At 42.5% G+C, this 25,191-nt stretch overlaps 1 protein-coding gene across 8 annotated transcripts in view; it reads left to right on the top strand.

Moving 5' to 3' along the window:
• runx2b (RUNX family transcription factor 2b) overlaps window positions 1–25,191 on the top strand; it is a 110,676-nt gene that overhangs the window by 66,949 nt on the left and 18,536 nt on the right. For 4 of the 8 annotated variants that reach the window (XM_027284427.1, XM_027284426.1, XM_027284428.1 and 1 more), the window contains 4 exons: window positions 1,259–1,314; window positions 3,478–3,601; window positions 21,460–21,722; window positions 23,230–23,386. In XM_027284427.1, coding sequence (XP_027140228.1) covers window positions 1,309–1,314; window positions 3,478–3,601; window positions 21,460–21,722; window positions 23,230–23,386 — 550 coding nt within the window. In that variant the 5' untranslated portion in view covers window positions 1,259–1,308. Of the gene's footprint in view, window positions 1–1,258; window positions 1,315–2,576; window positions 3,267–3,477; window positions 3,602–18,083; window positions 20,333–21,459; window positions 21,723–23,229; window positions 23,387–25,191 lie in introns of those variants that run through there. The other 4 variants (XM_019269887.2, XM_010744656.3, XM_027284430.1 and 1 more) reach the window with 4 other exon arrangements.

Consider the following 25,191-nt stretch of genomic DNA (forward strand, 5'->3'; position numbering starts at 1 on the left):
CACATGCCATGCCACCCAAGAAGTTACGTTTCCTGCCACATGAGCTGGGTTTGACGTTTATGCTTTATTTTTCATTCAATATTTCAGCTTCAATCACGATGTGCAAATTATATTCCCATCAAAGTGTGTGTAATTTACTGTGGAACTCACAGTGGTGCTGCACTCTGTCCTAAAGTTTAATGCTTTTGACAGCAAGGCATCCGTTCTCAATAACCTTAAAAATGTTTATACGTGAACCTAAATGTTATTCTTGAAAGACTTCAGGATCAAGTAGCAAACTAATCCTCATGTACAGCCTGTCTTTTCGAAAGCACTAGTGAGCCAAAACACAGAGTCAATACACAGTATATGTAATAAATATAATAAACGATTTTTAAGGAAGATAGTTTTCCAGTGTATTTAGAATCAAGGTATGCTGCATGGGTGACATGTTCGATTAAATCCGCGTAAGTGTTTCTGTCATATTCAGTGTGTAACTTTGCAGCATCTGAATAGCCCTTCCCTAAGGATTCTGTAACATGCGCAGGACCTCGAGAGACATGTTCTTGTTTTAGACAGCAAATATTTACAAAGCAGCAAGCCAAGGAAAATGTTTCACTGCACAAAAATAAGGTAGGTGGCAAAGACTTGTGGAAATGCTGTTGTGCCACTTTGTTCTAACGCTATATTAAGGTCATTAAGATTCAAAATAGATGACGGTTAAGACTTTGTTGCCAAAAAATGACAACATGTTCAGTGTTAGCATTTAGACATATATATACAGCCGTAGTTCTTCTTGATTTGTTGTTGTTTATGTTCCCTGACAAATGTTTTTATTCTGAGTATTTTAGCTCAGACTTCTTAATATTGCCTGAGTGTACAGACATGAATTAATATTAATTTGTTGTTTGACCTCACTTGGATTGAATTTAACAAAATGTACATCGTTTTTTATGTGTTATCTAGTTATAGTATAGTTAAATTATAGTTATAGTTTATGATGTAGTACATATCTGTAAAAAATAAAGTAAAATATGGTTCAAACATTTGTAACATAAACATAGAATTACTGCATCTTACCAAATTTTAAGATACTTTCAGACAAATGTTTAAATTCTGAATTTATGTCCCAGAATATACTCAAACAACATTACTATACTGACATTATTTTTTTAGTTGACCCTTTAGCTGTTCAGACTAATTACAAAAAACATATTTTATCACGTACCTGTTGCGGGATCTAGTAAAAGTTTTTTTTTTTTTTTTTTTTTTTTACCAGGTTTTGGGATAAATCTCTGAGGATTCTGCTGCCACCCCGATGCAACAGATATGAAAGTAAGTAATTTATGATGCTCACAGTGTTAAAGAAAAATATTTAAAAATGTACATGAATTATCCACAAAACACTGTGTGAACACTTTTTGTTGGGGTTATTTCTAAAGTAAAAAGTAGTTCACAGTGAAGCATGTGGATCAGTAATGGGGACATTTTGTTGAGAAAGAACTGGTGGTGATATGGTGTTGATTTTTTTACTTTTTTTAAACAAACTTCTGCTCACTAACATTGAATTTTTCAGTGTAGGTACAATTATCATAAAAATATATCTTGAAAGTCATGCCACATAAAACCAAAACTACCTGCCTGACTACACAGCATCAAACGTAATCAAATATGTCTGAAATGGGCCATCCCTTTCAATCAGACGCTGTAATTAAACAACAGTGAGAGATCTATTTAAATGACTGATTAAAAGATTCACCTGGCAATCACAAACCATGAGAAAAGAGCCCGAGGCAGTACTCCTCTCTTCACTGCTTAGTCATACTTTGCCCACTGGGCAGTGACAGTACAACTGTGATACTTGAACACTTTTGAACCTGACTGAACTCCCCGCTTCATTCCACACATTCCTCATCTTCTGCTCTGTGTTTTTGATCTGTCGAAGCAAACACCTACGATCGCTGATCAAAGACGAGTCGTGACACTTCTCCTCCGTGATGGTGTGTACTGCGTGTGCACATGGGAATCCGCGCGTGTTTGTGTGTGATGATTCACCGCTGATTGTCATGAGCTGCCTGCCCTACAATGCGTGTTCGCAGGGCATTGTTGCAGAGTGTCTGTTAATAGTGTGTTTGTCCCCGAGTGTTAACGAGACTGCGGGAAGACATCTCTTTCACAGAGAAGACAGGTGGCCGTGATTTACGGCCTCTTACAGGAATCACCCCCCTCCGTCGCTTCTGTGAGAGCCAATTAAAGCTCAGTGCCAGTTTGAATGCGACATGAACATGCACGCGCGCATTTATTACAGTGGTAACGCAACAACATGAGTACTGTCTGTGACACGGCAGTGTAAAGAGTGTGAAACGGGAGAAAGAAACTTTGAGAAGGAACAAATTCAGGCTGCAGAAGTGACACTGAAGCAGCTCTTCAGACACACTCCTCCTCTGTAAATAAGCAGTTTCACACCACCTCCGCTTTCTCTTCACACACACACACACACACACACACAGCCTTTCTGTCTCTCTCATTCTTTCTGCGGCACATGCATACACACACACATACTCAGACACACACACCCAGTCTCACACCGCCAACCAGCCAGCCAGCCAGCCAGCCTTTCGCTCCTCACTCACACCCTCAAATCTTACCAAGCTCAACTCTCCCTGCTCAGAGGCAGACAGGAGCAGCACAGCAGCCTGTTAAAGGAGTTGAGGGAAGGAGCAGCAGTCAGGGAGAGAGAGAGAGAGAGAGAGAGACATAGAAAGAGAGAGAGGGAGGGGGATGAAAGAGTGAAGGGGAGAGCACAGCAGAGAGAGCACTGTTCCCCATATGCTGAGGAGGCATGGGCGGTTGAACAAGCTGCCCCCACTGAAGCCTCCTGACTCATGGGAGCGTCAGACCCTGATCCCCCAGAGATCCTGGAAACGCTGCTGAACGACGCGTAAGAGAGAAGGAGGGGAGCCAGAGAGGAGAGAGAAAAAAGTCCGGGGAGAAGAGAGGAGAGGGAAGAAAGCCACAACGGTAGGCTGTCCCAACTCAACTGCTGTGCCGTGATGACGTCAGAGGGCATGTGACCCAGGCTCTCCAGTGACGGCACATGGAGGGCAGGAAAGAGACGAGTTTTAAAGCTGGTGCCTTTTGGGTTGTGTGAGGGCTCTGCTCGCCTCCCAAACAACCACAGAACCACAGACGTGCGGCTCGGGGTTGGTGTTTGAGGGCGACCTGGAGTGTAAATGGTTAATCGTCGCGGGCCAGCACCAGTCACAAGGACGGCGCTAAGCGAGTAAGTACGTTCCAACCACACTCGCCAAGCAAGCAAGTCCGACACCATCTGATCTATCCGCAAAGGCGATATTTGCCTCTGCAATTTTTTTTTCTCTATAAAACCAGACCTGGTTGTTACTTGTGGTCATCCAAATAGTTGATACGTAAAAGCATGTCTTGTGGATGGCTTTTCCATTTTTTTTCTTCATGACACGCTGCGTGCTCTTGGTTTAGGACGTGTCAAGGGTCACGGAAACCACAGAGGAACAAAAGTGGGGCTTGCTGCAACCAGAGGCAGCTATGGCATCTAACAGCCTTTTCAGCACAGTGACACCATGTCAACAAAACTTCTTCTGGGGTAAGTACTGCTTCGCCGATTGCTGTTGTGTCTGGAGTTGGGTTAGGGGCTTCGGGTCATGGGGAGGACTCGGGGTCAGGTGTTGAGGTTTGAATAGAGGTATTAAGGGAGCTTGGGTAAAGGGGGTAAGTTTCTTGGATCTGATTGAAGGATTTGGGTCCAAATGAGTGGAGGGGATCAGCTGAGGTCATTGAGGACCCTGCTATCAAGGTCCAAGCTTTTGTGGTGGAAGAGAGACCCAACTATCATCAAGGCTTTTTGTGGTGCGCAAATACGAAAGAAAAAAAAAAAAAACTCTCTGCATTTAGAGATTCCAGTATTTACGTGATGTTTATAAATATTTCTGAAAGAGGGAGATGACATGTTTGTGCAACATACTCTCAGATTTACAAAGCGATGCCATTGCGGAACCAAAAACAAAAGCATGGGTGATATTTTTGACAAACGTAAACAGACGCTGCACAAGAGAGTTTACAGTTGAGCATTGAAACAAGATGTGGGGATTACTGGATTGTGTGTGTTGGGTGTCTCTGTTGTGCGTAGGGAAGAAGTATTGATTAGTTTGCCAAGAAAGGTCTGTAATCGCTTCCTGAAATTGTTCAGTCGTGCTGCTGTCATTAATTAATCAGTGTAGATTTCTGCAGCATCCAGGGAGCACTTAATCGACAAACATAAATCCACTTTGAATACGACGTCACTCCATGTCGACCTCCACAGTATGAATTCGTAATTTAAGTGCAGGAATAATTCATTTGAACTTTAAACAATCAATTTACTCTGACTCTGGCGCATCTACAATTACTAAAAAACATGAAATATGATTTTTCTTTTGGATAATAAACTCCTGATTGGTGCCTTTGTCTCATAAAAATATTTATATTTTCAAAGAATAACACAATTACCCTTTTAAATTCAGTTTATTCGTCATATATCCAAGATTCTGCTTGAATCCCAAAATGGATCTATAGGCAATAAGGCCACAAAAAATCAAGACCTGTGAACAGTAGCAGTGTCAACTTTATGATTTTCAATGACCTGTGAAGACCAACTTGCATGCTTCAGTTTGCGGCCTCTGTTTTGGGTTTGCTGTATTCTATTGTGACAGCTTCTTTACACAATCTAATTTAATCAACAAAATAAATGATGTTTTAGGTTTACCAGATGAATTTTCAAATTTAAACAAACATTTTCATTCCTGTGCGACACAAGAAATAGACAGGCTCAGTTTAATAACCCCCCTCCCCTCTCTCTCTCTCCCTCTCCGCTCCGGTCCATAGCCTCCACTTCTCTGTCCAAATCAAATGTTTAAAAGATGTTTTTAAGAAGTCACTCCGTGGTCAGACACAGCTGTTCTGGGCTTCTGCTCTACACAGAAGCAGGGTGGCTCCTAATACACTCTGAAAGCTTGGAGAGAGTGAGCGTCTTCTACCAATCACCACCACCTATTACCATGTTAACCCATGACCTCTCGGTGTGTCTCTGGGGTCGTGAGCGCGGGAGAACGGGAGGAGAGGAGCAGCGCTGCAGGAAATTGAAAGCATGCTGTAGTTGAGGCAGAGAGGGAGAGAGGAGCAGATGTGTACAGATGTTCAGGTGGAGTGGAGTAAGGAAAGATAATCACTGATCGATTCTCGTATAAAGTACTGTTGGTTGATGTTGTGCTGCGGCTCATTGATGTTGCCTCTCTTTATGAACATCTGGGTAGTAAATCTGTCAGTACAACCACAAAAAGTCCCCTTGACAGTGCAAAGTGATTTTGCAAGACCACCAGCGCTTTCTGTTGTATTTAGGATTTAAAATAAATAAATGTCGTTCACTGTGCTGTATCAGAACTGACAAAAATTTGTTTTGGCATTACATTTTTAGTTTGGTCAGATAAAAAAAAGAATCTAAGTTTGAGTGAAACTGAGTTTGATCTTGAGTCCTCGTTAAATTGAAATAGACTGAAATTTAATGTTTCTATTTCATAGATTTTAGATTTTAATGCAGCTAAATAAACGTGACTCTGAGGTACAAGTATTCATTGTCTTTTCCTCACAGCTTCAATCCTTTTAGTGGATAAAAACATGATATTACTGAGCTCGAGTCTTTTGTTGATTTTATATATTTGCTTCAAGTTTTGACCTGCTCCCACGTTTCTCCTGGATCACTTTGTCTGGCGTCAGCCAGTTTGCTGAGAGCAGAAGTTGCAAAATATTGTTTTGTTAGTTAGAAAGCCACATTACTCCATCCCGTCTGTCGATTTGTATTTAAGGACACTTTTAATTTAGAACTCAGCTCACATTCTCGGCGATAAATTGAGCTGACTTGAGGGAGTGGGCAAATATTCCAAATTGAGAAAAGGGGGCTCATTAAAATTTGTCTTGGCATTTACATCAAGCAGTTTTCATTTAATTGCCTCAAATACATTTTTTATAACTCCTCAGACTGGCAGATCAGATGGGGAGGGCAGAATAATCTTCAACATGTGTGGCACCCACTCAGCCACCATGTCTCTCTGGGGAACATTTAAATGCCTATTTTCTCTATTACAAACTTAATTACATGTAGACAATTAAGTCATGGGAACAATTATCGTTCAGTAAAGTTGTGCAGTCGCAGTATAGAAAAAAAAAAAGTGCTTACACAGACGGACCCAAATCAACACGGATCAAAAGAGAAGCGGGGCGATGTGGGTAAATATCTGAAGACTCAGGGCGGAAAACTTTCCCCAAAGAAAATCTCAGATAATTTGCAGGGAAACCGTATATGTATTTGAGAAAGGCAGCTTCTGTTGCATAAGTGTTGCCTTAGATCTAACCACAGGCCTGCTTCTTGGAGACATCTTAAAAGTGAACCAGACATCCACCCCCTCCACCCCACCCCCCCAGCCAGGGAGAGACGTGAAGCCCACTCATCAATAGGTAATTTGAAAAAGCCAGGGGGAAAAATCTGAGCGCTTCACTGGCTGCTACTGTGCAGAGAAGACTCTTCCCTTAACTCCAGGCTCAAAGGAACTCTATTTAGCAATGCTTAATTGTACCTCTGAGGCAAACATGTTATTTAATCCCAGCAGGGTCATATTGATGGAGTAAAATGGTGCTGTTTGTGCAGCTATTAGGACTTATTAGTGCTGGAGGTTCACATTAGTCTACATAATTCCTGAGGGTAATCAAGGAGGTGCAGGAGTGTTAATGTGATCAGTGTTTAATCAAAGATAGATTAATTGGTCTGTATTTTCACTCATATGTACCAACAGTAGGTGGGTTGATTATGGCCCTAAATAGGCTGTAGGCAGTTATTAAGGTCTAAATGAGAGTGTCATGGGAACACTAGCCTGTGATTTGAATGGTCTGAAATACGTCTTTCCCACCATGGATGTGAAAGTTGAGGAGAAAGTTCTCTGTATTTTTCTCTTAATTTGTAAAAGGACTGGCATAGAGCATATTTGTAAGCACCATATCTAAAAAATGGGATTTAACAAATACAAACTCAGTCCATGGCTTTTCCCAAAAAACAAGAGAAACCCTGATTATAGGGCTTTTTTTTTTCTGTGGTGTCAACTGCGATACTTTGTTGCCTCACCCAGAACAACTCTGAACTACAGGGACAATATCTGCTTCTCGTCCATCCAAATTAAGCAGCGAGGAGAAAACAAGCCTGACTGCAGAGTGAGCTTACATTCACTCCTTTAATAAGGAGACTGCAACAACAAACGGAGGATTCAGTGTAAATACTCGCAACGCACTGTGTGTTATCCCTTCTTTCATCCTCACATTCAGTAGCCGGGGGGCTAATTACACTATTATGACAAAGCAGGATGCCAGTTCACTGTTTTTACTCTAGGTTTCTGCCTGTTTAAAGTCTTGATAATGTACTCAAAAACAATCTTCTCAAAGGAGCGATAAAGCTTATTTGTCTAACGCTACGACTGCTAACATCTCTGCCTTTTTCCCCCCTCTAATAAATCAATGCAAATGTGTAATGTCTTTGCTGTGTTTACTCTACACGCATGCCAAATTGGTGTGTGTTTTTTGGACAGCTCTGCAAACTCATGCCACAGTGCGCATAGCTATGATTTTTGCATACACCATAATTACCAGGTAGCTTAATGCCATTGCGTTAGCCAGTGAAGCTTTTAATGCAGCGCTGTGCTATTTTCACACTTAACAAGATCCTGCAGCCCTTCATCCATTTCAATTGCATCATGCTGAGCGAATTACCGTTATCCGATATAAGCCCTCAGAGAGGAAGTAACTACCTAACACTTTGAAAATTGGTCTATCTTGGAAGCGGTTCACCCTAATGAAACAGAACACCAGTATTATAACCCAGATTCATATACCTCTTTCTCTCTTCTCTTTCTGTTTCCTGTCCTCTCTTTTCTCTCCATTCAAGCATTGATGTTTTATTTTCGTTATTTAAGTCCAACGATGGATTTTAAGTGAAGCTGATACAGCAAACCACAGGAAACCCGAACAGCATTGTCTCGCCTCGCTTTCCTTCGACGCGGCCGAGGCGGCTACGCTTCCATGCTCCGTGTTTCTATAAGGGGGAAATATGGAGTGTCGAGCCTCCTGGATGTTTGTGTTCAGCCTGTAACGATGTGAGTGAGAGCGTGGCCACAGCACCTACACAAGGCCTTACCTGTTCTGCCCCACGCCGGAGAAAAGGGCAGGTTTTTCCCCTTGTTAGTTTAATCTTAAAGGAATGCGGTATCCCCTCTGACTCAGGCCAAACTCCCAAATATATAAGCCTACTTACCAGCAGGTCATGAAAAGAGCATCACGGGTTGGACGTGTTCGCTATATTTTTTAAGCAATTCTGATTATTTATGTGAGGTAACACATTCTGTAGAATTTTGCTCAATTTTCGAGGAGAAGTTGAAACAAGATGAGTAAAGGAGCATCAAAGAGTTATACCGACTGTGATCAGTAGCTTGGCAGCAGGTCAGTGGAGCTGTCTGGGGGGATGAGTACACCTTGTTACAACGTGTCTCTAGACGTTGGTACCAGCACTCACTTTCTCACAAGTCATAATCATTTGTCACTCAGCACACATGTAAAAAACACTTGCGGAGCAATTTTGTGTTTTTAAATGGGAGCTTGGTGTGTTTGTAGATACTGCTGTACAAGTAGAGTACAGTAAAGAGTGTATAGATGTAGAGTACTGTGTGTGTGTGTGTGTGTGTGTGTGTGTGTGTGAGGGGGGTATGTGCACTCTTTAAAGGTGTCTGTGACAGAAAGATCTGCCTGCTTGATTAATGCTCTCACTCAAACTGGCACCTGGAACCAATCCCCCTTCCTGCCGCCCCCGTCCCATGTGCACTGTGTGTGTGTGTGTGTGTGTGTGTGTGTGTGTCTGTGCGTGTGCATGTGTGCATTCCATACACTGTGCCTTCAGAGGGGCTGAGGGTGGGTGTCGAGCAGGAGGCGCAGATGGGACTGGGGGACTTGGAGCGGAAGAAAAGAAAGGTGTGTGCAGTAGAGGGAACAATAGGTGGACGTGCAGTGGAGAGTATGGGGTGTCATTAATAACATACAGGCCCCATCTCCTAATTTGCTCAAATTACCTGCCCACACAGTGGGCCCCCTGCCAGCACAGAGGTGTGAACACAACAGATCAAATACACCTGAAAATCAAAGTGCCCACCCACTCGGCAACGCCCACACAAGCCTTTTATGGGGGTCTGACAACTGTGTGTGTGTGTGTGTCTGTGTGTGTGGAAGAGAGGGGCTCCATGTTCATTCTTTCATGTGAGATAAAATGTGAGAAAATTAAAGAGTGAGAAAGAAACATTAAAAGAAGGGAAAAGAGTAAGTGAGACGGAGATGATACAAAAGAAAGGATCGGTTTGCGCTCATGAGGCATCCTGCAAGAGCAACACAAGACTGACTCTTTCAAACCACCTCCCATATGGCACCGCAGGGTGGCCATTTACCATCATCTGCCCTCCTCCTCTGCCTTCTTCCCTTTCCTTCCTCCTTCTCCTTCCCCTTATGCCCTCCCTCCATCCTTCCCCTCCCACCCACGCTTTCAGGAAAAGGGGTGATGACAAATGTGATGGGGCGGCGATGCTTTGGTCACCGCAATAATCAGAACAGAGTCACCAGGACCGTACCACCTGTGGCATACACACACAAACACACACACACACACATGCATGAAGACGTATTCAAATGTGTGCACAGACACTGAAATTAAATATGCCCCAGAGACACAAAAGGGGCCAGGAGAGTGTGCGTAGGTGTGTGTAGTGGGATGCTAGTCTTTGAACTTTGAATAGTGTGTGTAGCTGATATTGACAAGTCTCTGGGGAGAAGATAGAAGCTAGAAATGGTAGCTCTCATTTGTAAAGTGGCCTCCAGAGAGGGAGAGAGAAGAAGAAGAAGAAGAATGAGAAGAGGGAAAACAAGCATTCAGATAATTGGGATTAAAAAATTTAAAAGGTTACGTGGAAACACTTTAACACCCATATTTATAATTTAGAAAGCAGATAAAACATTTAAATAGAAAGAACAGGTTTTAACACATTATCCTGTAGTGAATATTAGGACATTTTATTTGTTTATTAATGTATTTGTGAATGATTTGGACTCCTATGAATCAACTGCAACCGGTGTATAAATAGTTAATGAATGATGTCAGCATAGCTGTAATTATATTAAATGATATATGATTACAGTGCATTATAGAGCATGTATTAACTGTTTATCATTGACTGTTTACAAATGAAGGCCTCTTGAGCTCGCTTTTTGACCTCGAAAATAACAATTTGGCAAAAAAAAAAATAAAAAAAATCTCAAGTTCAAGTTGACTTGTCAGATTTCTCCTGGGGCTTTCACCCGCATCTCATGGCCTTCATCAGTGGATCAAGTTTGCGAAGTTGTCAGTGAAGTCGAAATATAACCATGTTATATTTGCACGCAAGCACCGCATGCAGTCTCACCCAACAAAATTGATCAGGATGCCAGAGAGCGCTTCTGAATAAATAATTCCTTCATTCATAAACATAATAAGAATGAGTGCTTCATTGATAAATATAATAAACATACACTCAAGATAAAGATATATTAAGATTATTACAATTGAGTTATGTTGCATTGTCAAACTGTTAATAACAGTTATGATCAAAGGGGGAGTTATAGTTGTCAAATGCATGAAAAGACACTAAATCATGTCCTTATGTTGTTTTTATTACATTAGAGAGTGCTATAAATCATTCATGACGTGTTAATATACTGCTTATGAAGGCAAAATAGGCAGTTAAAATGAAGTGTTACCTGTTTTCTGTGTTAGAACTTTGCTGACAATCTTCAGACGTGGCTCTTGCTGTGAAAAAAAAATAAAGTTTTTCGAACAATTTCTGCTTGTACAGCACTGTTACAAAACTGCAAAATCCCCTACGTTACATTTCTTGCTGTTTCAAAGCTCCTTCCTGTGACTGAGGCTGGCATCTTTTGAGAACTTGTAGCTGGTGTGTTTTATGTTGATCCCTGAGCTGTTCCAGTTTACACATATTCAATCCAATCATACTGCTCCGACAAGCAGCGCTGTCTGATCAAAGCCTATATACATACAGTCTGATCCTCACTGGAGCAGGCTTTCAGTCTGGAGTTGAATCCTGTCACTCACTCAGACAGCTGCCCTCTTACAGTCGTCTGTAGTTTATTTTGTTGTCGCTGTTGAAAGTTTTCCGTCAACTGTTGCGCTGCTCATTCTATTTTCTGTCTTTCCCCAAAGGAAATAGGTCTCTCTCTCTCTCTCTCTCTTCTCTCTTTCTCTTTTTTGGATGGAGACCAATAACAGGCCTTTTCCACTTCACTTTCCTGATGCTGAATGAGCAAAGGAGGATCCCAGAGGAGCAGGAATATTTTATTAGAGTGATATTTTGAAAGTTCTGTCTTTCTTCCCCTCTCGCGAAGGAATTTTTAGGATGCTGCAACAATCCTTTCTGTATATGTGTGCGTGTGTGTTGCGTTGCGTGTGTGTGTATATGAAAGAAAACAGCTCATGCAGAGCAAAGACAATTCAAAGTTACAGCTAAATGACAGGCTGGGAGCTCTGGTCTTTTGAATTGCATTGTTTTCTTTGTATTCCTGCTTGGGAGGAGGATTGGCATAACAAAACAAAAAAAAAGAAAGAGAGAGAGAAAAAAAAAAAGCCCAATTGGGACGGAAAGCGAGCAGTTCAGTCTCGGGAGAATTACGCTCGGCACAAACAAAAATAGCAGTCATTTTTTGCTGACAAACACTTTTTAATGTGAGGGTGTTTTTTTGTGAAATTGGGCTCTTTTTTGTTTTCTTATTTATGACAAAGCTGCCATTTCGGGAAAGAAGGGGTGGTGTGTGTGTGTTGTAGCCTTGATTTACTGTAGTTTAATCATGTATGGGTAAAAAAAAAAAAATAAAGGAATGAGGGATGCCATGAGTTCTTTAGTTTAATTGGAAGCACTGGTTCCTCGAAAAAAAAAGAAAGAAAATATGTGAATTTAAGTCAATTTATAGTCCAAATGGTCCTTAAAATGCCCCGCAGACAATTTTATCTTTGCCTATTCTACAAAATGTCACTTTCACATGAAAACTACATTACACACATGATTACACCTACGCACTCATATGCACACACAGCCAGACAGATATACACACCCTTTTCCTGTAGGACCCTGCAGATGCAGCAGAAACAGTAGAGTTGGTCTCTCTGGTAAACAAACAGTGAGAGGCTGCTGGGAGTCTTCACTGGGCCTCCAAATTATAGTCCGGTTAACCAAAGTCCCAGAGCCAGCCCCTTTTGCTGCTACACACACACACACACACATACTGTATATACACACCCACATCACATGCATATGTGCACATAAGCACATGGCCTGTGCACATTAAAGGCACTATACAGGCACACTTTAAAAGCACATATACAATCAGGTTCTAATGGGAGCTTGTCTGCGCTATAGTTGAGCCAAGGGTAAAAGATTTTATAGACATAAGAGAGACTGAGAGGAAAGCAGGCCCTAAGGGCCTATCATAAATATTACCCAATCATCAGGCTCACAGTGTGAGGCAATTACTGATGAAAAAGAATCTCTTACAATGTAAACACAGGTTTAACGTTTACAGCTTTTAACCCTGTATACCTGTGTTAAGACTTAAGGGTTTCTTTACTGGTAGAAGCTGCTTGGTTAGCCTGACAGTTGCTTCAGAGATCTGTGCTTTGTGGTTTGTAAAGTCTCATATATTTGCCACTTTTGCAGGAAAGTTTGGTGGAAGACTTTTTTCAGTCATAGTTCGGTTGGAGGAGGTTGGATTGTTTAGAGCTTCTTTAATTGTCTGTAAATGAGTTCTGCAACTACTGGGGACAGTTTTCAGTCTCTGGAGGTCACAAGAACATATCATAGTGATCTATGACGCCATAAAATCCAGTTAAAACATTTAAGATGATCAGTTCTCGCGAAATTATTCACCGTAAATCTCATGCTTCCAGAGTGACAGTATATTCCAAGCGGACAATTTAATTGTCAGCCCGAGACCACATCCCAACAACCCTGTTGCCAGAGAGGGATTTTTATGTGTGTGACGTTCAAATTCTCAGCTTTGCTATAATGCAACACCACAGAAAAGATTGTGTTTGAAGGACAGCATTTCACAATGTAATTGATGTTCCCCATGGGACCCAGCAGTCGATGAGTCTCCTTGCTCAGGACTCGATTTAGGCGCTATAAAGCTGGCGTCATCTGAGGCTCAGCTAGGGGCAGAGCAGACACGACATGAAAAGGCCCTGTCCTGGAATAACCGGCAAGTTCTGAGTGCATGTGGAAAATACAGGGTCATGGGTCACATAATCAGACAATAGTCATTTATCTTCTGTGAAATCGTGTTTTCCCCCAACTTTCATGATGTTTTCTTTCATTGAACTCTCTTTTCCAAAGATGACTGGAATTGATTTTGTCTGAGGACATCTCCGGCTGGAAGTTATGAAAGTGAACTCCGTCCACCCTTATTTTTTTCTCCTCCTCTACACCCCCACCTTGCTGTGAGTCATTTCTGACCAGTAGCCTAATAGGCTCAGTATAATTACAGGCTAAGGTTTTCGGCAAAGGCCCGTCTCTAAGTGTGCTGCATCAGCGGGTGACACTCTCAACTTAATTTGTTAACTCATTCAGTGCACAGCGCAAATGATGCTACATGTAACGTTCCCAATTGGAGGCTTTCCGGGGCCATTTTGATGTCTTGTGGTTTGGAATTTGATCTAGTATGTATGGCTCCAGGTTGTAGAGTTCAGGCTCAGTGTTTTTGGAGTGACTCCGAGCTGGATTGTGATCAAGAAGAGATCAGAAAAAAGAAAAAGGAGAGCGAGATCCAAACCCTCGGAAGTTGAGTGCTGTTGCTCGATGCACGCCCAGTGCTGTGGCTCCGTGTGGTTCCTGCCCAGTACTGTGTTTTCATTTCCTGTTTATCTGATTGGCTGTTGTGTCAGCGCTGGACATACTGACTGACAGACTGACAGTTTTGACTTTGATTACCCCCCAGAAATGAAACCGCACAGCAGTGCCAGGGCTTCATGTTAAAGTTTCTGAAATATGGACTCACTTACTCATGATGCCCAGGCTGTGAAGATGGCCAAGCAAAACAGATAGTATATTTAATACATTTAAATGCTCCAAGACAAAAAATGTATGGTACATTTCAAGGCGTGGGTTTACAGGGTCTCTGTTTATGTCTGTGTGCAATTGAGCATCCATAACAGACTTTTTCCCCCCTCCATCTGGCCCCTTTTTTTATAGCTCCTCACATCAATTTGGACCCAGTGCACCTGGACATTCCTCCACCCTACCTCCATGCATATACATACATACATCCTTACCTCCTGTCTGCTTTCTTTCCCTCCACATCTCCAGCCACAGCCCGTCCTGTCTTACCTTCCTCCAGTCTCGAAACAGGAGCGGTGGAAACGGCCGAGTGATAGCCGATAGCCCCCCTGCGAGTGCTAGTCTGGGCCGCTGCCTGTTTGCCTCTCGCCGCGTAGTCACTCTATCTAACTCGCTAGTGCCTCCTTACCTCACATAAATCATCCTCAATCCTACTACACGGACAGGGAGAACAGAGAGAAATCTCCCCCTATAAATCTGGTATTAGTTTTACCTCGCATAATGAACACAGGGCTAAACGGTCCTGGATACATGAGAACAGCATGTCTTGCAGATGTACTATAAATATTTTGATACTAGCCGGCTAGTTTGCAGAGGGGAAGTAGACCAGTGAAATACACAGAGGAAGGGAAAAGTGTAAAGTGGAATGTTGGCCTAGCCCGAGTGTCTGTATTGTCTTTAGCACCTACAGAGGGTCTCGGTCCAAGAAAAACGCTCTTTACAGGGTTCCTGTTCCCAGCCGTGGTCCGGTACCACTCCTGGATACGCTGCGTTTCCTTCAAGCCAATCCTTCAAACTGGTCTCCGAGGAGGGGGGCTCATTGTTTGATTAATAGCGCGATCAGACCTGATTGAGTGATAGATGGTTTGAAGGGAAAACCAGCACGCCTTAGGGACACTCTGGGACTGAGTCTGGGAAAGGTGACTCGAGGGAGGGTTTGATTGGTGGAACGGGTGAATTAAAGTGAAAGACTAATAATAGCATAGCTAATGACACAAAGGCTGCATACAGTGGAGCAGCCAAATGTGCCTGATGACTGTAAAGATATTTTGTTGCAGCTATGTAAAGACAAACCGTAACATACACACTCGCTCACATACAAAAGTGGAAAAACTGAACTCCCCCCCCGTTTTTTGCCATGTTTCTGGCCTCAGCCCCAGGCACTGTCACCCTACCCCATCAAAGGGCCACACACCCACCCACGCACATGCAGAAAACCTACAAATACACTCTTACACATGCACAGTTCCAGCGCCGTGACAGCAGGTGGTGTGTGACACGTCAACATCTGAAGGTTCCCTGGCAGGCAGAGAAAGAGTTCTCAGCTCCGTGTGCCCCAGTCTCTCAGATCTATCATTGGGACTCTTTAATGGCAGCCTTCGTCACATATTACTGCTTTATTTTCTCCTCTCCATCTCCCAGCCCACAGAAGTTCCTTTTTTGTTCCTATTTTTAAGTACAAGTGATCTCAATTAGGGACCTCCATGAAGGCGGTAGGCGGCAGACAGTCAGAGCAATAAGAGCAGAGAGGAAATTGTCTTTATACCCTCCCTCCCTCTCTCCCTCCTTCTTTACCCTCCTGCCACAAGCAGTGAGCAGCCGCCCCCTCCATGTCTCCATCTCTTTCCATGCTGCCTCTCTGCCATTTCAAGAACAGAGTGAAATATCAGACAAACTCTTTCTGTATCTCCCTTTTCTCCCTGAGAAATAAATACATCCAACTCTATAGGCACAGGCGCTCCAGCCACCTCAAAGTCTAATACAAAACTTGGATTCCACCCCACGAAAATGGTTTTGCTTGGGAACATTGCACACACAAACACCGCAGAACGTGCCGTCCCCGTCCCAACAGTTCACGGTGATGTCACGGGCTCGGTGACAAACACTCATTAAAGGGCTTAGCGGTGATCTGGGATCAGTGCATGGATGTGAGTCGGTGAGGTTGTGTGGATGAGGTCACAAGGAGTGAAGTATCTGCCCATCATCATCCTCCTCTGCTAGATAGCTGGTCCACTAATTGACTGTCCGGTTGGTGGGCTACCAGCCCAAGTCCAACTAGCAGGCTGGCTAGTTTTGTAGTTAATTTCCTGCTCCTCTGGTTGTTTTGGTTGATTGGCTAGTTGACTGGATGTTTGGCCGCTTTGCTGCCTAGCCTGGTGGGCTTGCTGATTGGTTAGTTGGCAGTGCCGGTTGGCTGGTGGCCTGCCAAACATGGAAACATCCCGTTAGAGCTGAAAAAGCCTGGGCCTCGTCACAGACCTCCTCTAGAAAGCTATAATTAAGTGTCTTGAAAAATGCACCACTGTGAAATGTAGCCTTAATCCTGAGTCTTAAGTGGCTGTACTTTTCCTCTTGAATGACGAGAGTATGCAGTTGTGAAAAGTAGAAGGAGAGAGTGTTTTTATTATATAGATGGAGTCAAATATATAGATGGTGTGCACTCAACTGTTGATGTACTCATGCATCAACTCTGTTTGTCCTGTCAACTTTCCTAATGATTCCTAGTGTTAGTGAGGATATATGGGCCTGTAAGTGTGTGTTTGTTTGTGTCAAACAGCAAGAGAGATGTAAAGAAGTTGACAGTCACGCAGTTATAAAAAGACAAGGGAAAAGAGACAGCTTCTACATGGTTGGTTTGCTGTCAACATTATAGAAAGCTTGTGTGTGTGTTTACATATTAGCGGTTCACACAGTCTTTGTCATTCCAAGTGGGAATGAGAACAGAAACTTTTATTATATGCTTGATATCTCGACAGGAAAATTAGTCAGAGAGCGTCAGCTGAGTTTGATTTTTATTGAAAACAAATAATTGAAACTGAGCGGCAGAAATACAATATTACCATAAATCATAAAACGCACATCCTGCTCAATGTGGTATATTGTGGTTCTTCACTGTTAGTGACTTCTCCTACTGTGCAATGACTCCAAGCCAGTGTAACACAGTAGATGAATAATACCAGAGCTGAGAGAGACGATCCAGCTGTGCGCCAGGCGAGCAGCAGCCGCACTGAACGAACAGCTTCATGCTAGATTCATTACTACATAATATTAAGTCTGTTAATACTGAGCGGGATAGTTCAGATATCCGAAAAGCCCAATACTGCGTCAAAGTTCCAGCATTCACATTTAATCAAAAGTTGATTTTTTTTGCCGGGGTTTAATCCAGGACACTGAGGCGGGGAAGTGGTATTTTTTTGATTGAACAGCGTATACTGGCACATTAACGCCTTCTCTGGTGTCTCCCTCACATCTCCGGGACTTCAAACGACAGATTTTAAAAACTCAAGAGGTCGTGCTACCTCTGACTGACAGAAAGCCAGACAGCAGGCCTTACTGTATGAATGCAGCCCGTATCCTGTAGGGAGCTGGAAGACAGATGCTGGATGTACAGCGGAGAGGCAAAGCGGAGTCAGATGGGACAAACACTCTTTGATGAGCCGTGCTTGTCAGGGTTTAAGTCACGACTACACCGGGGTGGAGGGTGGAGGGTGGAGGAGGGGGGCTTGAGGGGTGCGTATGGGGCCTGGGATCAGGCTGAAAAAATCAAGGGGGTTATTCCTGCCGCTGCCTCTGATGGGACAATAGCAGGGTGCAGAAAATCCAAGTTTAAGACTGATTAGTTGGCCTAAAAATGTGAGTGTAAGTTGCTCGTCAGGATAAAATTGGAATGTGAAATGTATATAATGCACTGAGTGATGTGTTTTCTGTGAATAAACTAAAAAAAATATATAAAATCTGCTACAAAATTTAATTCCAGTTCAAATACATATGCATTAAAAATAATAAGCCAGATTAAATTGATGGCATGAAATTGACTCAAGGGGTTGTTATTATTTCATCCCCAACATTTCCTAAATTAAATTCCACTACAACATTAAGGATGTTTTCCACATTACTCCAAATGTATTCAGCGGTGAAAAAGTGATATTATCGGAGCTGAAACTTAACTCTGTTGGAATAACTGGCTCCACGGTTCCTGCAAGGCCATGTTTATCACTATTACAGATTTAATTACTACTATTCACATTTATCCATCCATGAATTGTTAGTTGATCTTTGAGAATGTTGGACAATGTGAACCATATTTCTGGTGTTTGGGGCACTCAGAGGGGAAGTGTAACTCAATCACTCTTTTTTTTTTTTTTTTTTCCTCCTCCCCGTCCACATGACGAGGTGCCAGATGCGTGTCAGTGCTTTCAGACTTTATATATATCCCTCCCACATCCTCACACATACACACACACACACACACACACAGGCTAACAGACATGTATGTGCGCACACCCACGTACATACATACTTATGAAACACAAGACGGCAAGTTATTTCAAGTTACTCTCAGTGCTCAGGCTTTAATACTTATTTTTTCTCTCAACACAGAGATCTTATTAGAAGATCTATAAGACTATATACAACTTTACAGCATGAAAACAAGCTGCAAAAGCTGTGACAGGACCCAAATAACCTGACAGCTGTGCCTCCCAGTAGTCCCTTTTATTTTAAAACAGACCCGCAGTATCAAAGGCCTTTGTCTTAAAGACTCTCTGCAATAAAAGTCTGTTTGGGAGCAAACGGAAAAGGAACACAGAGTGGTAATACACGTGCTGCTGTGTGATGTGGCACTCAAAAAAGACTCATTGGGAGACTGATGGGTAATCAGGGCAGAGGGTGGGGTGGGCTGATGAGAGCCGGCTGAGATATGGAGTCTCACAGAGGGTAGATGATGCCCTCTACAGTAGACACAGGAGGGGCAAGGCGAAGCAGGCCAACTCATTAACTGCATTTTAGAGCAACATCCAAAATATGAGACATTTAAACAGTAAAACAAAAGCATCAAACAATTTTTTTTTTATTTGAAGTGATTTTTTTTTTTTTGCTGACAATGGGAAGCTATAATTAAATAAGGATATAAAGATGACATGAATGCTTTATAAAATAAGATTTCATCATCATGTGTTTGGGGTTTCTTGCTCTCGGCTTGTTTTTGTTTTTTCCGGCTTTGGAAAATGTCTGATTTTCAAGTGAAATATTTTTATTAAATTTGCGGTGGTGGAAGAAGTATTCACATCCTTTATTTATAAGTATAAGTAGCAAAACCCCTTTATATAAAAGATTCCAAGTAAATAAATACTACAATAAATAAAAAGTAGATTAAAGTGTTAAAGTTTTAACAAAATTGACTTAAAGTACCCGAGTTATACCATATTATGTTATTATTATTATGTTATTGGAGTGTTATTACTGATGCATTCATGTGTGGCATTAATGTATGGGTAGCATTTTACTGTTTGAGTTGGAAAAGCATATTTTAACTACTGTATATAATTTTGTATTGTCTAAACATTGCATCACATTTTATAAACTAATGTGTTTTGTGTGAATCTTGAGTAACTAAAGCTGTCAGATCATTGCAGTGTTGTAAAAGGTGCATTATTTCCTCTATGCTGTGGAGGAGCAGACGTATGAAGTGGCGTGAAATGGAAATACTCAAATACAAGTAGCTCAAAATTGTACCTAAGTGCATTATTTGAGTAAATGTACTTAAATACGTTTCTCCACTGTTACTTTATGATATGTAAGGAATAGTCACTGAGTTGTGCGTAATTACGCATTGCCGGAGTCACCCAGGGGCTTATCTTTTGGCGCTGACATCTTTAGATTACATGTAGTGAAACTGTAGCTATATGATAATTTTACAAGCTGTCTAAGGCACAGCAGATTGTGATATTCCACTTTCCACAGTTGCCTTTCTCTTCGGTTTACAAGAAACGGCAACGTGTGTGTGTGTACGAACATAAATTAAAGCCCGTGTAAAGTAGAGTACCTGTACACCTGCACAACAGCTCTCCCCTGCGACCGAGTGAAACTCTACTCCTTGCGCCCCTACCTGACTCACAGCTCTCCGGTGACTCACTCACTCCTACCTTATGGAGTGTAAGTCACTTCTCACCCGGGCTCGGCTCTCCGAACGCTCTCCTGAGCCGCATATTGTCAGGACATCGTGGTAACACAACACTGACTGACGGACTGACGCGTGTTACTGACTGGAAATGACCATCCACGGAGTTAAGAGCGCGCGGATGGTCAAGGGGAGCGGTAACATGTCGGTATGTAACATCGGGCTGTGTGTGTGTGTTAAACTCTTAACTGTGAGTAAGGACATAGCGCGAAACGTAGCCCCATGTGTGTTTCATGAAGGTATAGACGTTACACGGAGACCTGTCCGGTCGTCTATATAGGCGTGATAGATTATGGCAGAGGGAATGGATCTGACTCCAGACACCACGTGTTGGAGTCGCATCAGCGCAATAATTGCTGGGCGCTCGAGCTATATAAACCACAAAAAGCTTGAGCACGGGAAACCCCGGCCTCCAAACACTAACCACATTTACGGCTTACAAAAACGGGATTCTATTTACCGCCTCCTTCATCTCACCGGCGATGATTTTTTTTTTTTTTTTTTTTTTTTTTTTTTTTACCGACTTCATCAACCTTTTTTAACCATATACACAAAACGTGCGCCACGACCGAGAGACTTTATGGGGGGAAATATGTACAATTCTCAGGCGTCGCGGGGTTATAAACAACGCTGTTAAGTATTGTTAGGTTATTCCTTTGACTTTGAAAACTTTTTTGTGTGTACATAGCCTGCGGGCTTTCTGAGAGCCTTTCAGTTTGGCACAAAGACTTCAATGACGCACCTGGAGCAGCGCTTTGACTTCTCACTAAAGGAAGACAGACAAAAACTTTTTTTGAGCATCTGGGTCGACTGTTCCATTTTAGAGCAACTTTTTTTTTTTTGTAATTGTATAGCCCGTTACGCGCTTGGACATTTATTTGATGTTATTTATATCCACACATGAGCAACTACGCCTGCGTTATGGCGCATGGACGCGTCCCACGAGAAGTTTGAGAAAGAAAAAAAAAGAGCTTGTCATTTAAAACATCATCAAGTTTTCAAGGGTTGTTTTTCTTGCCGGAAAAGTATATTTTATGTCGTTTGAAGGCGCCCACTAAAGTTTGTAGTGGAGAGAGTTTTGAAACGCGGTGTGCGCTCCCAAAGTCCCATTTTCCATTGGCAGGCGCGCTGAGGTTCAGCGAGCAGCAGCCGCACACTCCGAGTTTCTCCCAGAGTGTGAGAGAGAGAGAAAGAAAAGAAAAGAAAAGAGAGGAGCTGGAGAGACTTTGGTGCCTTTTTTGATAATCCACGCTGTTGTGATGCGAATTCCCGTAGATCCCAGCGCCAGTCGGAGGTTCAGTCCGCCGTCCAATAGCCTCCAGCCGGTCCCAGGGAAGATGAACGATGTGAGCTCCCCAGCCGGGCAGCCGGACGCAGCGGCGGCGGTGCCAAGACTGCGTCCCCACGAAAACCGCAGCATGGCGGAGATCATCGCCGACCACCCGGCCGAGCTGGTCCGGACCGACAGCCCCAACTTTCTCTGCTCGGTCCTGCCCTCCCACTGGCGGTGCAACAAGACGCTGCCTGTCGCCTTTAAGGTGAGTCTCGTCTCAGTGATGTTGCTAAATTAAAAGGAGGAAAACCACAGTGTGATTCGGTGTTCACCGTAAGCACTAAATTAAGCCGAAATATCATTTTTAGGAAAGAGTGAATGCTTTATTTTTCTTTAGAACCATCATGGTTACACATTTAATGCTGCTGGACGTTTTTGCTGTGTTTATTCTCTTCCCTTGTGCCCTATTTTACTTTTTATCACCTGTATTTATCCCAGATTCTGAAAAATCTTCTTGTTCAATTAAATTACAGAAAGCCAGTTAAGTACAGATGTGATCCTGGAGTTTGTTTTTCATCTTTAAACAAATTATATTCAGAAAAATGAAACGTTTAAAGGGACAGAAAAATGTTAAAGCTTTGGTGAAATGTATGTGGGTGTAAAAGAAGTAACGGATGACATGTTCACATTGTTTTCTTCTACATTTTGTAAATAAACAAATACTACATTTTATTTATTTACTACATTAACAGTCAGCTAATGTAGTAAACAATAATAATTGTGGCTCATTTATAAAGCTTTCCCACCTTTGACTGTGAGTAATTCCACGATCAAAGCTGTGTTCCCATGGTGATTAATTACAGTTTTCTATATTGTTAGTGTTATATGTTTCAGTTATATTTTTAAAAATATCATAACAGGTTATACGTATGTTAGAACACACAGTGTCCTGTTATAACCACTATTTTAATGACTGTACTGAATTATTATAATTAGTCTTCACATTTTTTTTGTTTTATGAAAAGAAAAGCAAATCTAGAGGATCTATTTTACCACACAGCAAAGACTAATTGTTTAAATTGTTTATATATTTCAGGCCTCTTCAGGCTTTTTTGAAGCCTTGACAATTTTTTGCTCCCATGATAATTCACAGGAAAAGCCCTATTAATTACTTGACAGATATTATTTAAAAGACGGATCAAAGCAAACGCACTCACCAAAGTAAAAATTTGTAGCTGTAACCCTGGCCCCAAATCACATGTGACACATTTTAAAATATATGTGTTATTTAACCGTTCTTATTACTACGGCTCTGTAATTATTGCTGCTCTGTAGGCCTACTCGTGCTCTTTTATCTGTATCCAGGAATCTAAATGATAACACAAGGCCTCTGCGCTTTTGTTTTAAAGGGTGCGCTTGAGAAGTGAAATTAAATCCATTTATCAACATGATTTGGAGGAGGGTGCTATGATGTCAAACATGTCTGTCACATTAGCCGGATGAATTCTTTTATCAGTGAAACTGAGAATGAAACTGAGGTTTGATTTCACTCAGCTTTTGGCTTTTAAACTGAAGGAATTCCTCTGTTATATTATGTTCTACAATCACTTTTCTAATGTTCTTTAAACGTGAACAGAGGAAGAGAAAGTGCTTTAGCATACTGTACATGGAGTTAATATTTTCCCAATTTTGAACAGAGCAAAGGAGTAAAATGTGTGTATTTCCTAAGTAGTTCCTGAATCTCTGCCCTTTGACCTTTGTTCCTATAACAGGTGGTCGCCCTGGGAGACATACCTGACGGGACCGTTGTCACAGTAATGGCAGGCAACGACGAGAACTACTCCGCCGAGTTGCGGAACGCCTCAGGTGTGATGAAGAACCAAGTAGCGCGTTTCAACGACCTTCGCTTCGTGGGCCGCAGTGGCCGAGGTGAGGCCTGAAACACTCTGTGCTCCATTCACTGTTCACTACTACAACTCAGTAGAAGCTATTAGGTTCAGTGGTGTGGATTAGTGGTCACATTCCCTTCGTGGCAACCACATAATGATCTCTAACTCCGGGCTCATATCCCACCAGCCGTCTCCTAAAGTCTGAGTGGTGAATCATGTTGCGTCCACTCTCTTTGCATTAAAATGAGGGTCCTTATTTTTTTTTCTATCTTTTATGCCAGAGACAGAGAGCTTTGTAAAACCCATTATTTCCTTCTTTGGATCTTTGCGCAATGGTTGGATGAGTGTCAACATTAGCTTCACAAGAAAGTGTTGATCTGATATCAAGAAACAAGTCTCTCTCTTTTTTTTAAAAAAAAAATCCTGGCTCAGTTCAGGCTTATTAACATATCGGGTGGTGCTGCAACTCCATGGCTGATTACTTTGCAACATATACTCAAGCTGTCAAGCAGTAAGGCAGAGGCGCACTCCTTTTGGGTCAAATGGCATTCCCTGAATACTTGGCATTGCCAGAGCGTCTCTTTGCATCATTTACCATCTTACTAAATCGTCTCATTTACGATTTGAGATCTGGCAACAAGGATGTGCTCTCACACTCTCCAGACTTACTGGAGATATTTTCTAAGAGCCTTTTATTTTCAACAAGTCTCATAAAAAAAGTGGCTGGACTATGATGACATGTTTGATGGTGATAAGTGCTGTCAGCAGCTCCACCAGTGACTTTTCTTCTCAGCTTCTTTCTCTGTTGTAACTGTCAAAAAGGGAGCAAGAAAAAGTACAGTCAGGAGAGATGAGGAGTGACAAAGTACAGGGAGCAGAGAAAAGACTGGTTGCCACAGAGACCTTGCGTGCGTTTCTTCGCTGTGACACAGAATCTAGTCACAGGAAGTGACATAGGAGCCAGGGGAGATCAGACTACGAGGTGTCTGAAATGAATACCCTGGCAATGACAGAGATAAGTACAAGCAGAGCGAACCGATAGGATGTTAGATAGTTAAAAGTCATGCACAGAGGCGGGGGGGAGTCAACAGAGATGGACAAGGATTGACAGTTACAGGGCTGAAATGGTGCCACAGCATGATGACAGCAAGGGTGGACAGGACAGATGATTCAGAGAGGTAATCAGATATGTGTGATAACATCATGAGAGTAAGTAGTGTTGCAGTGTACGGAATTGCCTCAACAGTAAGCCTGAATGAGATGGCAGGTAACAGATGAACGCAGCGGTGGTGGCAGGGGAGCAGGGAGGTGACGCACTAGGTGTTCCACTTTATCAAAGATCACTAGCTGTGGTTCACCCACATCCACATCCACCTCAAATCAGGTATGTGGAGCACCTGTTGCACCTGTGATCTGCTATCATGATATCGCTTCCTTAAAAAGCATGTTTACAGTGAGCTGGAGTGTGAAGCAGGAGAAGGGGAGGACACGCACGGGTAGCTGGCTGCGACTGAATGGACAGCTGCTCAGATGAGTCGCTGCAGCAACCTGCCCCCCCACTTCCTGTTTCCTGTGCGTAGCCATGGCTACGTGATGCGTCTGCATACCTCAGACGTTAGTGCTGCTGCTGAGTTGGCTGTTGCACTCTGATTCATAGTGTTCCTCATGGATGCACATAGGAGCATACACACACACTCAACCCCAAGGCAGCAACTGCTGGGGATTATTGAGAGAGGAAGTGACTATTAAAATGCCTCTCGCCCACTCACACTGAGTTAGACGGGGAGAGAGTCTGGATAACAAGATACTGGCTCCTCCAGTCAATCTTCCATTTAGGCCCTGCCA

Source organism: Larimichthys crocea, chromosome XI (assembly GCF_000972845.2).
Source record: "Larimichthys crocea isolate SSNF chromosome XI, L_crocea_2.0, whole genome shotgun sequence".
Lineage (NCBI taxonomy): Eukaryota > Metazoa > Chordata > Actinopteri > Sciaenidae > Larimichthys > Larimichthys crocea.